This window comes from Pristiophorus japonicus, chromosome 15 (assembly GCF_044704955.1).
Source record: "Pristiophorus japonicus isolate sPriJap1 chromosome 15, sPriJap1.hap1, whole genome shotgun sequence".
In the NCBI taxonomy this organism is placed as follows: Eukaryota; Metazoa; Chordata; class Chondrichthyes; family Pristiophoridae; genus Pristiophorus; species Pristiophorus japonicus.
In genome coordinates this window covers 111,988,195-112,001,646 of record NC_091991.1, presented here as the reverse complement: position 1 = coordinate 112,001,646, position 13,452 = coordinate 111,988,195, and the positions used below count along the sequence as shown (strand labels likewise).

General features: G+C 52.0%; 1 protein-coding gene across 8 annotated transcripts in view; it reads left to right on the top strand.

The window, feature by feature from the left end:
• The window catches only part of eef2k (eukaryotic elongation factor 2 kinase), a 99,697-nt gene that overhangs the window by 24,790 nt on the left and 61,455 nt on the right, over positions 1 to 13,452 (top strand). For 5 of the 8 annotated variants that reach the window (XM_070900791.1, XM_070900796.1, XM_070900797.1 and 2 more), the window contains one exon: positions 5,622 to 5,888. In XM_070900791.1, coding sequence (XP_070756892.1) covers positions 5,676 to 5,888 — 213 coding nt within the window. In that variant the 5' untranslated portion in view covers positions 5,622 to 5,675. Of the gene's footprint in view, positions 1 to 5,353; positions 5,495 to 5,621; positions 5,889 to 13,452 lie in introns of those variants that run through there. The other 3 variants (XM_070900795.1, XM_070900794.1, XM_070900793.1) reach the window with 3 other exon arrangements.

The following is a 13,452-nucleotide window of genomic DNA, read 5'->3' as shown; positions in this document are numbered from 1 at the left end:
AGTTGGTCATTGTGGGCTAGAAATTCGCAGATTTTGCGACCGGCTTTTTGGTGCTATTCACCGTTTTTGGCACAAACCCGGTCGATGGAACATTCGGAGACGTTTTGCGGCGGCGGTTTTCAAATACTGCTGGAGAGAGGACCGCCGCCGTGCAAGTCTCAAAATATCGCTTTCGCCAAAAATTTATCTCTCAGCGCACCCGTATTTAGGGCGAAAAATACCGCCAGGGAAATGGCTGCTGCAGCCCTTGGAGCAGCGGTAAGTATGAAGACTTGCAAAAAAGGTAAGTTAAAGTTTTTAGTTTTTAAATTCTTTTGCAGCAATTCGCTAGATAAGTGTCTTGTAAATGTTTTGTGAATTTTTTTTTGTTTTTTTATCCAATTTATTTTTTGGTGTTTTTCCGCCCTCCCTCGGCCCAACTCGCAGCAGTATCACCCTTGGACTAAAGTTGGCGAGGATCGCGGTTTGCGTCGCGAATCCTCGTGCAACGCCAACTTTTAGTGCTGCGTAAATTAAACCTTGAATCTACGGCCTCACAGCGATAGCGTTGCAATAACGGTAATTTTGGTGAAAAAATACAGTTATCGCCGTGAACCGAATTTCTGGCCCCTTGAGTTTTGTAAACAGCCTGTGTGCAGACGTTCTGTCGCTGTACTTTCTGCTCACACGTTTGTAAAGCTGGCAAGCCATCAGCAGCCAAGGTTTGAAAGGCAGTTCCAGTGGCCTAGAGGGAAGGGGCGTGCGATTCGCAAACACTACAGAGTGGCTGTGTAGGTTCCTCTGACACAGCAGTGTTTGCAGCAAAGCTAGCTGCATCAATCAGACCATGCAAATTGACTTTACTTTGTCGGAGTTTTTGGAGAACTGCCTCACAGCATAAGTGTCAGCACTCTGATATTTCAGTTGCTGCTGGCCACGTCCCCATCTTTACAGTGTTGGAGGTGATGGCATGAGCCTGGGTGTAAGGAGACCCGAGAAAAGCCCCAAATGCCAAGAAAGGCTACACTTTTTTTAGTAAATAGTGTAACAATTGCATTTTGGTATCATCATCATAGGCAGTTCCTCGAATTGAGGATAACTTGCTTCCACGCCAAAAAGTTCACTGGTGTTTCAATGAAGGACCTAATATTCCAGGTCCCAAACTAAATCTTGAAGGGTGGAAGATGCCTATGCGTGGATTTTTTTAACGTGTGGTGGCCATTGTACACCAGCCACCACACACAGGCTTGACAGAGCTAGGTCTTGGTCCAGTGGCAAAGATTGACCAAGACGACTGGAGACCAGCTCTGCCGCACAGACCCAGTGCGCACACATATCACAGTGTGGGCTGGCCTGTGCTGCCCCTGGGCCACGCCTCTTCTGAGCCCCAAACTCACACTTCTCCTGGGCCTCAATCAGGTCCTGACAACCTCGACAGGCTGGCTGCCAGTATTTAGTAAGTAAAAGGCTAGACATGCTAAATGAGTACAGACACCTCCAAACTTACATATACAGAACACATATCTCAATTCAGTATTATGCAGAGGCACTGAATGGCTACATACAGAAGCTACACTTAGATCAGCTTTGAAAAGCTTCATTAAGCTAAGGTTATGAACTCATCGGCCAAATTTTACCTGGAAAAAAAAAAGTAGCAAATAAAGTGCAATACCCAACCCTGCTCATCTGACCCCGACCATCAGAGGCAGGGCAGAGTTAGTGATAAATGTCTCAATAGTGTTAGTGTCTCAAATCAAGCCTCTTGGACAATGAGGAACACTATGTTCTATTATAAACTGCATCAGTAAACTACGCATGGTCGTCCCTCCAATTTGTGATGCGTGGAGTTCCTGGTTACCTTGGGCTCAATTTTCCCCAAAGCATTTTTTTGGCGTAGTTGAAGAGTTACGCCCGATTTTTTTGGGGGGGCCCCAAGTACACCAACAAAAAATATTCTAAGTTTCCCCATTTTGATTTCTTCATTTTGGCCTGGCATAACCTGGCCTTTAGTTTTGGGGGTGGAGCCTTGATCTGTGCCAAAAGATCAGGCTGCCATGGTAACCAGCGACACAATGCGAGCCGAGGCTGCAAAGTGAAGCATACAGCCAGCTCCCAACACATTAGAAGAATTGAAAAACACATACCACCAACTTAACCTCCAACCCTGCCGGAAGGGCTTGCTGGTCCGGTCCCATTCTCGGTCCCCACCGGTTCGATTCTCCGATCTCTCTCTCTCTCTCTCTCTCTCTCTCTATCTGGCCCAAGAACTTGCCGGTGCGCTCTCCCGCCCCTAGCCCTGGCCTCCTGGTCTGCGCTCCCACCCCTAGCCCAGGCCGAGTGGTTTCCCGGTCTGCTTTCCCAACCTTATCCCTGGCCGCGTGGTCTGCTCTCCCGCCCCTAGCCCTGGTTGAGTGGTCTCCTGATCTGCTCTCCCGTCCCTAGCCATGGTTGAGTGGTCTCCTGGTCTGCTCTCCCGTCCCTAGCCCTGGTTGAGTGGTCTCCTGGTCTGCTCTCCCACTCCTAGCTCTGGTTGAGTGGTCTCCTGGTCTGCTCTCCCGCCCCTAGCCCTGGCCGAGTGGTCTCCTGGTCTGCTCTCTTGCCCCTAGCCCTGGCCGAGTGGTCAGCTCTCAGACCCCTAGCCCTGGCCAAGTGATCTCCCGGTGCGCTCTCCCACCCCTAGCCCTGGCTGAATGGTTTGCCCTCCCGCCCCCTAGCTCTGGCTGAATGGTCTGCTCTCCCACCCCTAGCCCTGGCCGAGTGATCTCCCGATGCGCTCTCCCGCCCCTAGCCCTGGCCCAAAGACTTGCTGGTGCATTCTCCCACCCCTAGCCCAGGCTGAGTGGCCTCCCGGTGCGCCCTCCCGCCCCTAGCCCAGGCCGAATGGTCTGCTCTCCTGCCCCTAGCTCAGGCCGACTGGCCTCCTGGTCCGCTCTCCCGCCCCTAGCCCAGGCCCAATGGCTTGCCGGTGCGTTCTCCCGCCCCAACCCTGGCCGAGTGGCCTCCCGGTCCGGTCCGCTCTCCTACCCCTAGCCCAGGCCGAGTGGCCTCCCGGTCTGCTCCCCTGCTCCTAGCTCGATCCCCATACCTAACTACACCCGAAAGGCTTTCCCCCACACCCGCTCCCTCCCTCCACCTCTCTTTTCCTCTCCTATTTCTCCCCCTCTCTCTTTTCTTTCCTGCAGCTGCTGTCCGGGCATCTGCTGCACTTACCTGCGCCGATTTCCTTATCTGCGCGATTTCTTTAACGCTCCGCAAGGGTTTTCTCGAGAGGCCACACACGCTGGCCTAAGTAGAAATGGAGTAACTATCAGCTGGCCAAAGTTGCCTAAATGGCCAGAATTGCCGTAGGTGGCTGGTAACGCCCCCTTTTGAGAGAAAAAAACTTATCTAAAAAAAAACGTAACAAATTGAGTTATGCTGGTGCAGATTGATTGGGGAAACTGGGGATTTTTAAGTTAGTCCAGAAAAAGCAGCCTACTCCAAAAAAAACGGCGCAAATACTGGGGAAAATTGAGCCCCTTGGAACTGTCTGGAGGAGGTGCAGGCGGGTCACAAAGGTGCTAGGGGAGGACAGAATTTGGCTTCGTTGTGATACCCCACAGAGGGGAATAGCCTGCCCACACTCACTAGCTAGGCTCACGTGAATAATGGCCACTTGGGTGGGGAACAACACCTAATGCTTGTGAAACTGAACTCTAGTGAATGGCAGTGTCTTCAGGAAGGGAATCATTTTTTTAAAAAAAGGATCTTTGGCAGTGCCCGTTAGTGACAAGGGAAGAAAATTGTAGTGAGGGGGACGAGAGGTGTGGATGAGAATAAAAAAAATCAATGTATGTCTGGCTGAATTTGCTAGAATGGTACCAGGGATGAAGGTCATCAGTTATGCGGAGGATCTAGAGAAGCTGGGATTGTTCTCTTTAGAGTAGAGAAGGTTAAGGGGAGATTTAATGGAGGTGTTCAAAATTATGAGGGGTTATGATGGAGTAGATCGGGAGAAACTGTTTCCAGTGGCGAGAGGGTCGGTAACCAGAGGCCACAGATTTAAGATAATTGGCAAATGAGCCAGAGGAGGTGTTGAGAATTTTTTATACGCAGTGAGTTGTTGTGATCTGGAACGAGCTGCCTGAAAGGGTGGTGGAAGCAGATTCAGTTGTAACTTTCAAAAGGGAATTGGTTAAATACTTGAAAAGGTAAACATTGACAGGGTTTTAGGGAAAGAGCAGGGGAGTGGGACCAATTGGCCAGCTCTCTCACAGAGCTGGTACTGGCGCGATGGGCCGAATGGCCACCTTGTCTGCTATATGAGTCTATGAATGAAATAAATTTTTAATGTGAAGATAAACACTCTTTATGCAGAACCTGAGGTTCTGTGAGTTCGATTTCATGGCCGCAAATGCTCTGATCACTGTACTGTAGGAATCTACTGTGGCAGTAAAGCTCCAAAAATCACTTCGTGCACAGCATTTGTGGAGCAGCTGGCTTGCGTTATAAATATGTACGTGTACCCAGCCCCATACGCATTGCTTGTCGCTGCTTAATTTGGGTTTTTTTTTTGGTGTGCTTGGTAATATCACTGTCCACTGATCTGTCCAGGACTGGCAGAAATGTTCAGTGTCAGCTGTGGCTCATTGGGTAACATATTCGTCTCAGAGTCAGAAGGTTGTGGGTTCAAGTCCCGCTCCAGGGACTTTGAGCACATAAATCTAGGCTGACACCCCAGTGTTGGAGATGAGACATTAGATTGCTCTCTCAAATGGACTAGAGATCCCATGGAACTATTTCAAAGAAGAACAGGGGAGTTCTCCCCGGTCTCCTGGCCAATATTTATCCCTCAATCAACATAACAAAAAAAACCAGATTATCTGGTCATTATCACTTTGTTGTCTCTGTGCACAAATTGGCTGCCGCATTTTTCACATTACCGCAAAAGCACTTCATTGGCTGTAAAGCGCTTTGAGATGTCCGGTGGTCATAAAAGGCGCATATAAATGTAAGTCTTCAAGACACATCGATAGAATGGTCTTTTAGCAGCTGTGCGCTGCATTCTGCAGTGAGAAGTTGCAGAGGTTGGCTACGTGCTCTTTATTTGGGATACTCCATGTTGCTGCACCACTAGGCACTCGATGTACTATATCGATTCATAGTCCCACCTTTTTACTTCCTCGGAGCGTCACGTATCCGAGGCTAGAGCCAGCTGTCGCCCAACCTCACTGGTTTCAGGTGACAATTTTTGAGTCATCAGCAATCTAGACTACCCTGCCCTCCTGCCAGCAATAGCCTGTGTGGTAGTAAGCTGCACGAGAAGGGAGGTAAAAATAAAGGCATAAACAGAGAGGGGGTGTGGCATTAACAGATGGTCCTGGTATATATTAAGTATGCCTATGTGGGTGGACTATCATTGGAAAAAGAGCATGTGTAAATGCTTGAGACTACTTCTCCAACAGAACCGGAATGAAAATGTACAGTGGCTGTATAAATAATGTAAACTCTTTAAAAAAAATACATTCTCCAAAACGTGAGGAAAATTAGTACAACCGAACATTTTACTTACTAAATAGTTTCCTTCAAAGAAAAGTCCAATAATGAAGCAAAGTCGATTGTGTCGCAAGCATATGATGAGTCAATCTGTTTGCTCTTTACAGGTGAACCTGTTTTGCAAGTCAAAATTATAAGGCGGGGAGTATCAACATTTAAACATGGCAGAGGACGATCTGATCTTTGACATCGAAGGAGTTGGCGATGGAAACAGAGACTCGAGAGATGATAGCGATGATGATCAACAGTATCTTATTTGCTCCATTACGGATTATGATGACCATAACAAACCAAGTAAGATCTGTAACCACAATTTCATGAAGAGCAAATTCTGTGAGACCTCCAGCTCCCCTATAAAGTCTTTCAACTTTAAGGTAAGGTCTGCAGATTCCTCATGTTGCTTTTTTGTCCCTTGCCCTTGAATAGTATGTATGTTTACTAACAAACAATGATTGTATTATTAAACAACATTGTGGGCAATGAATGAAAGCCTTGTATGTGCATTTGCAAATGCTTATGTGACACTGATAAATGAAAGCATGGCTGTTTATAAACTCAGACTTTATTTTGTCCAGCACACATACTGATCAGCATGGCTTCTTGAGATTGCAAGGGTCAGAGAGCATTCATTTTACTGAGCCTGATATCCAGCTTTAGATGTTTAGATGTTATCCTGGCAGTAATTATAATAGATTCCTGCAATTGATGGTGTGCTTGGTAGGGTTTAGTCATGCTATACCTGTGGTTAGATTGAAATAGCGCAGTGGGATATTAGTAACCAACACTTTCGTATGAAATTCCTTTGTCCGCTGTTTTTAAAAAAGACCTCAATGGTTTTGAAGTAAATGGGTCATCATCATAGGCAGTCCCTCGAAATCCAGGAAGACTTGCTTCCACTCTAAAAGTGAGTTCTCAGGTGACTGAACAGTTCAATACGGGAATTACAGTCTCTGTCACAGGTGGGACAGATAGTCGTTGAGGGAAAGGGTGGGTGGGGAGTCTGGTTTGCCGCACGCTCCTTCCGCTGCCTGTGCTTGTTTTCTGCATGCTCTCGGCGACGAGACTTGAGGTGCTCAGTGGCCTCCCGGATGGGCTAACGTCTTTGTTAGTAGCAAACAAAGGAATTTCATCAGCATGTTACTAATATTTCTCAGTGGGATTTCAATCCTAGCACCGTCAGCTCAGTTAGTTATTGGTGTGGGGATTTGGGGATGGTGAGGGCAGGGGGTGAGAACGTGTGCCGTGCCGTGTAGGAACAAGTGGGAAAGTTTTCTGGCTGGTTAACCTTTTTAGGCACTTTTGTTTCTTGGGCTGCACAGCAGTGGGAAAGCCTCATCTCCTGCTTTATAAAAAAGTACAAGTGGTTTTGGTCTGTTTTCCTAAAGGAGTAAAGAAAAGGAACAAGGATCTATGTGGCAGAATCATCGAATAGTACGGAGCAGAATGAGGCCATTTGGCCCACCGTCTATGCCTGCTCTTTCGACGAGCTATCCAGTTAGTCCCACTCCCCCCACTCTTTCCCCATATTCCAGTTAGTCCCACTCCCCCCACTCTTTCCCCATATCCCTGTTGGTTTTTCTCCTTCAGGTATTTATTCGGTTGCCTTTTGAAGGCTATTATTGAATCTGTATCCACCACCCTATATGCACTGCATTCCAAATCCTATTCATTCATTGCGTAAATGGGACTTGGGTCTGATTTTTCAGACAGAAATAGCAGGTTATTTGCAAGAAACATTTGCATTACGTATATTAAAATACAGTGGCATGTTTCCTTCAAATATTGGATGTTCAGCAGTTGATTATTTCAGGGGTATTAGTATAATGCTGTGTTCTTAGAATAATACTGTTCATTGCGAAGTCCCTATATCTGGATTTTACTTGTATGCTGTCCAATCTAGATCTGCACCAATATCATAAACTGATGACCACGTCAGCGCTGCAGCCTTGGTTTCTATTTTAAGTAGCACATGTTGCTGCATTGGGGAGGTTTTATTGATGCGTGCATCTGTTGTGTTTATGTCTGTTGACTATTGTCTCAGGGATTATCTAAGACTCGTCGTTATCTAGTCTGGAGAAATAACAGAGACTAAGCTCTATAAACACAGAAGAACCAGAACGGAAAGCACTAAACTTGCCAGAAACATTTTAAGAACATAAGAAATAGAAGTAGGAGTCAGCCATTTGGCCCCTCGAGCCTGCTCCGCTATTTAATAAGATCATGGCTGATCTGATCATGGACTCAGCTCCACTTCCCTGCCCGCTCCCCATAACCCTGTACTCCCTTATCGTTCAAAAATCTGTCTATCTCCGCTTTAATTATACCCAGCCTCCACAGCTCTCTGGGGCAGAGAATTCCACAGATTTACAACCCTCTGAGAGAAGAAATTTGTCCTCATCTCAGTTTTAAATGGGCGGCCCCTTATTCTAAGATCATGCCCCCTAGTTTTAGTTTCCCCTATGAGTGGAAATATCCTCTCTGGATCCACCTTGTCGAGCCCCCTCATTATCTTGTATGTTTCGATAAGATCACCTCTCATTCTTCTGAACTCCAATGTGTATAGGCCCAACCGACTCAACCTATCCTCATAAGTCGACCCCCTCATCTCCGGAATCAACCTGGTGAACCTTCTCTGAACAGCCTCCAATGCAAGTATATCCTTCCTTAAATACGGAGACCAAAACTGTACGCAGTACTCCAGGTGAGGCCTCACCAATACCCTGTACAGTTGTAGCAGGACTTCTCTGCTTTTATACTCTATCCCCCTTGCAATAATGGCCAACATTCCATTTGCCTTCCTGATGACTTGCTGTACCTGTATACTAACTTTTTGTGTTTCATACACAAGGACCCCCAGGTCTCTCTGTACTGCAGCACTTTGCAATTTTTCTCCATTTAAATTATAATTTGCTTTTCTATTATTTCTGCCAAAGTGGATAACCTCACATTTTCCAACATTATATGCCATCTGCCAAATTTTTGCCTACTCACTTGGCTTGTCTATATTCCTTTGCAGATTATTTGTGTCCTCCTCACAAGTTGCTTTCCCACCCATCGTTGTATCATCAGTAAACTTGGCTACATTACACTCGGTCCCTTCATCCAAGTCATTAATATAAATTGTAAATAGTTGAGGTCCCAGCACCGATCCCTGCGGCACCCCATTAGTCACTGTTTGCCAATCGGAAAATGACCCATTTATCCCGACTCTGTTTTCTGTTAGTTAGCCAATCCTCTATCCATGCTAATATATTACCCCCAACCCCGTGAGCTTTTATCTTGTGCAGTAACCTCTTATGTGGCACCTTATCAAATGCCTTCTGGAAATCCAAATACACCACATCCACTGGTTCCCCTTTATCCACCCTGCTCATTCTCAAGGAACTCCAGCAAATTTGCCAAACATAATTTCCCTTTCATAAAACCATGCTGACTCTGCTTGATTGAATTATGCTTTTCCAAATGTCCTGCTACTGCTTCATTAATAATGGACTCCAGCATTTTCCCAACGGCAGATGTTAGGCTAACTGGTCTCTAGTTTCCTGCTTTCTGTCTGTCTCCTTTTTTTAAATAGGGGTGTTACATTTGCGGTTTTCCAATTTGCTGGGACCCTCCCAGAATCCAGGGAATTTTGGTAATTGCAATCAATGCATCCATTATCTCTGCAGCCACTTCTCTTAAGACTCTAATCTTTTAGAAGATTACAAATCTTAAAACTGAGATGGAAGAATAAATGTCCCCCTATTAGTCCTAAAATATAAGAATGGTTTAAAAGGTACTGAAACATCAGTTAGTTTTACTCTAGAATTTTTGGGCCCATTCCTGGCCATGAGTTGCATCAATTTTTTTGGCACAAGTTGTTTTTTCTGGCGTAAGTTTAAAAAATGCCATTTTCTCCCAAAAATTTCATCCAGAGTAAGTCAGTTAGGTACGATTTTTTTTTAGGTCATTTTTTTTTTTCAAAAGGCGTTCCCAGACACTTACGACAGTTTTGACCATTTATGCCACTTTGGCCAGCAAAAACGTACTCCAAATCCACTTCGCTTAGCGTATGTGGACAGCTCTGAAAAACCTTGCGGGCAGTGAAGAAAAAGCAGCGCACAATAGGTAGCCCTTAGGGCAGGGATAGGGGAGGGAAGGGAACTGGAGAGGACCTCAATAACCAAGCACCAAACATTAAGGGAAAGCTCAGACCATTAAAATACAATCAAAAAATAAGTAAATCCTACCTTATCTTTAAAGTCTGCCCGGGAAAGGCAGCGGGCCGGCATGTGCATGAGGCCATTCGACCTGGGATAGGGTAGGGAAGACGGGCACCGGAGAAATCACAGCTGCTGGGCCGGGGCGTCTCAGGGGTGGGGGGACCGCCGAGTGACCGGAGGAATCACAGCTCCTGGGTCTGGAAGCCTCATCTCTCCCGCCCTCCCGCCCCCCCCCGCCCTCCCAAACTCTCCTCCCTCCCCCCCAAACTCTCCTCCCTCCCCCCCCAAACTCTCCTCCTCCCCCCCCCAAACTCTCCTCCCCCCCCCAAACTCTCCTCCCCCCCCCAAACTCTCCTCCCCCCCCAAACTCTCCTCCCCCCCCCAAACTCTCCTCCCCCCCAAACTCTCCTCCCCCCCCAAACTCTCCTCCCCCCCCAAACTCTCCTCCCCCCCAAACTCTCCTCCCCCCCAAACGCTCCTCCCCCCCAAACGCTCCTCCCCCCCAAACGCTCCTCCCCCCCAAACGCTCCTCCCCCCCAAACGCTCCTCCCCCCCAAACGCTCCTCCCCCCCAAACGCTCCTCCCCCCCAAACGCTCCTCCCCCCCAAACGCTCCTCCCCCCCAAACGCTCCTCCCCCCCAAACGCTCCTCCCCCCCAAACGCTCCTCCCCCCCAAACGCTCCTCCCCCCCAAACGCTCCTCCCCCCCAAACGCTCCTCCCCCCCAAACGCTCCTCCCCCCCAAACGCTCCTCCCCCCCAAACGCTCCTCCCCCCCAAACGCTCCTCCCCCCCCAAACGCTCCTCCCCCCCAAACGCTCCTCCCCCCCAAACGCTCCTCCCCCCCAAACGCTCCTCCCCCCCAAACGCTCCTCCCCCCCAAACGCTCCTCCCCCCCAAACGCTCCTCCCCCCCAAACGCTCCTCCCCCCCAAACGCTCCTCCCCCCCAAACGCTCCTCCCCCCCAAACGCTCCTCCCCCCCAAACGCTCCTCCCCCCCAAACGCTCCTCCCCCCCAAACGCTCCTCCCCCCCAAACGCTCCTCCCCCCCAAACGCTCCTCCCCCCCAAACGCTCCTCCCCCCCAAACGCTCCTCCCCCCCAAACGCTCCTCCCCCCCAAACGCTCCTCCCCCCCAAACGCTCCTCCCCCCCAAACGCTCCTCCCCCCCAAACGCTCCTCCCCCCCAAACGCTCCTCCCCCCCAAACGCTCCTCCCCCCCAAACGCTCCTCCCCCCCAAACGCTCCTCCCCCCCAAACGCTCCTCCCCCCAAACGCTCCTCCCCCCCAAACGCTCCTCCCCCCCAAACGCTCCTCCCCCCCAAACGCTCCTCCCCCCAAACGCTCCTCCCCCCAAACGCTCCTCCCCCCCAAACGCTCCTCCCCCCAAACGCTCCTCCCCCCCAAACGCTCCTCCCCCCCAAACGCTCCTCCCCCCCAAACGCTCCTCCCCCCCAAACGCTCCTCCCCCCCAAACGCTCCTCCCCCCCAAACGCTCCTCCCCCCCAAACGCTCCTCCCCCCCAAACGCTCCTCCCCCCCAAACGCTCCTCCCCCCCAAACGCTCCTCCCCCCCAAACGCTCCTCCCCCCCAAACGCTCCTCCCCCCCAAACGCTCCTCCCCCCAAACGCTCCTCCCCCCAAACGCTCCTCCCCCCAAACGCTCCTCCCCCCAAACGCTCCTCCCCCCCAAACGCTCCTCCCCCCCCAAACGCTCCTCCCCCCCCAAACGCTCCTCCCCCCCAAACGCTCCTCCCCCCCAAACGCTCCTCCCCCCCAAACGCTCCTCCCCCCCAAACGCTCCTCCCCCCCCAAACGCTCCTCCCCCCCCAAACGCTCCTCCCCCCCCAAACGCTCCTCCCCCCCCAAACGCTCCTCCCCCCCCAAACGCTCCTCCCCCCCCAAACGCTCCTCCCCCCCAAACGCTCCTCCCCCCCAAACGCTCCTCCCCCCCCAAACGCTCCTCCCCCCCCAAACGCTCCTCCCCCCCCAAACGCTCCTCCCCCCCCAAACGCTCCTCCCCCCCCAAACGCTCCTCCCCCCCCCAAACGCTCCTCCCCCCCCAAACGCTCCTCCCCCCCCAAACGCTCCTCCCCCCCAAACGCTCCTCCCCCCCCAAACGCTCCTCCCCCCCCAAACGCTCCTCCCCCCCCAAACGCTCCTCCCCCCCCCAAACGCTCCTCCCCCCCCAAACGCTCCTCCCCCCCAAACGCTCCTCCCCCCCAAACGCTCCTCCCCCCCAAACGCTCCTCCCCCCCCAAACGCTCCTCCCCCCCAAACGCTCCTCCCCCCCAAACGCTCCTCCCCCCCAAACGCTCCTCCCCCCCAAACGCTCCTCCCCCCCAAACGCTCCTCCCCCCCAAACGCTCCTCCTCCCCCCCAAACGCTCCTCTCCCCCCCAAACTCTCCTCCTCCCCCCCAAACTCTCCTCCTCCCCCCCAAACTCTCCTCCTCCCCCCCAAACGCTCCTCCCCCCCAAACTCTCCTCCTCCCCCCCCAAACTCTCCTCCTCCCACCCCAAACTCTCCTCCTCCCCCCCCAAACTCTCCTCCTCCCCCCCCAAACTCTCCTCCTCCCCCCCAAACTCTCCTCCTCCCCCCCAAACTCTCCTCCTCCCCCCCAAACTCTCCTCCTCCTCCCCCAAACTCTCCTCCTCCTCCCCCCCAAAAAAACTCTCCTCCTCCTCCCCCCAAAAAAAACTCTCCTCCTCCCCCTCCCAAACTCTCCTCCTCCCCCCCCCAAACTCTCCTCCTCCTCCCCCCCAAACTCTCCTCCTCCCCCCCAAACTCTCCTCCTCCTACCTCCCCCCACAAAACTCTCCTCCCTCCCCCCAAAACTCTCCTCCCCCCCCCAAACTCTCCTCCGCCCCAAACTCTCCTCCTCCTCCCCCCAAAAAAAACTCTCCTCCTCCCCCTCCCAAACTCTCCTCCTCCCCCCCCCAAACTCTCCTCCTCCCCCCCAAACTCTCCTCCTCCTCCCCCCCCAAACTCTCCTCCTCCCCCCCAAACTCTCCTCCTCCTACCTCCCCCCACAAAACTCTCCTCCCCCCCAAAACTCTCCTCCCCCCCCAAACTCTCCTCTGCCCCAAACTCTCCTCTGCCCCAAACTCTCCTCCTCCCCCCCCCCCAAACTCTCCTCCTCCCCCCCCCAAACTCTCCTCCTCCCCCCCAAAACTCTCCTCCCTCCCCCCCAAAACTCTCCTCCCTCCCCCCCCAAAACTCTCCTCCTCCCCCCCCCAAACTCTCCTCCTCCTCCCCCCCCACAAACTCTCCTCCTCCTCCCCCCCACCAAACTCTCCTCCTCCTCCCCCCCCCAAACTCTCCTCCCTCCCCCCCCAAAACTCACCTCCCTCCCCCCCCAAAACTCACCTCCCTCCCCCCCCCTCCCCCCCCCAAACTCTTCCCCTCCCCCCCAAAAAAAACTCTCCTCCCCCCCAAACTCTCCTCCCCCCAAACTCTCCTCCCTCCCAAACTCTCCTCCGCCCCCCAAAAAACTTTCATCCTCCCCGCAAAACTCTCCTCCTCCCCCCCAAAACTCTCCTCCTCCTCCTCCCCCCCCAATCTCTCCTCCTCCCCCCCCAAACTCTCCTCCTCCTCCCCCCCCAAACTCTCCTCCTCCTCCCCCCCCAAACTCTCCTCCTCCTCCCCCCCCAAACTCTCCTCCTCCTCACCCCCCAAACTCTCCTCCTCCTCACCCCCCAAACTCTCCTCCTCCTCCCCCCCCCAAACTCTCCTCCTCCT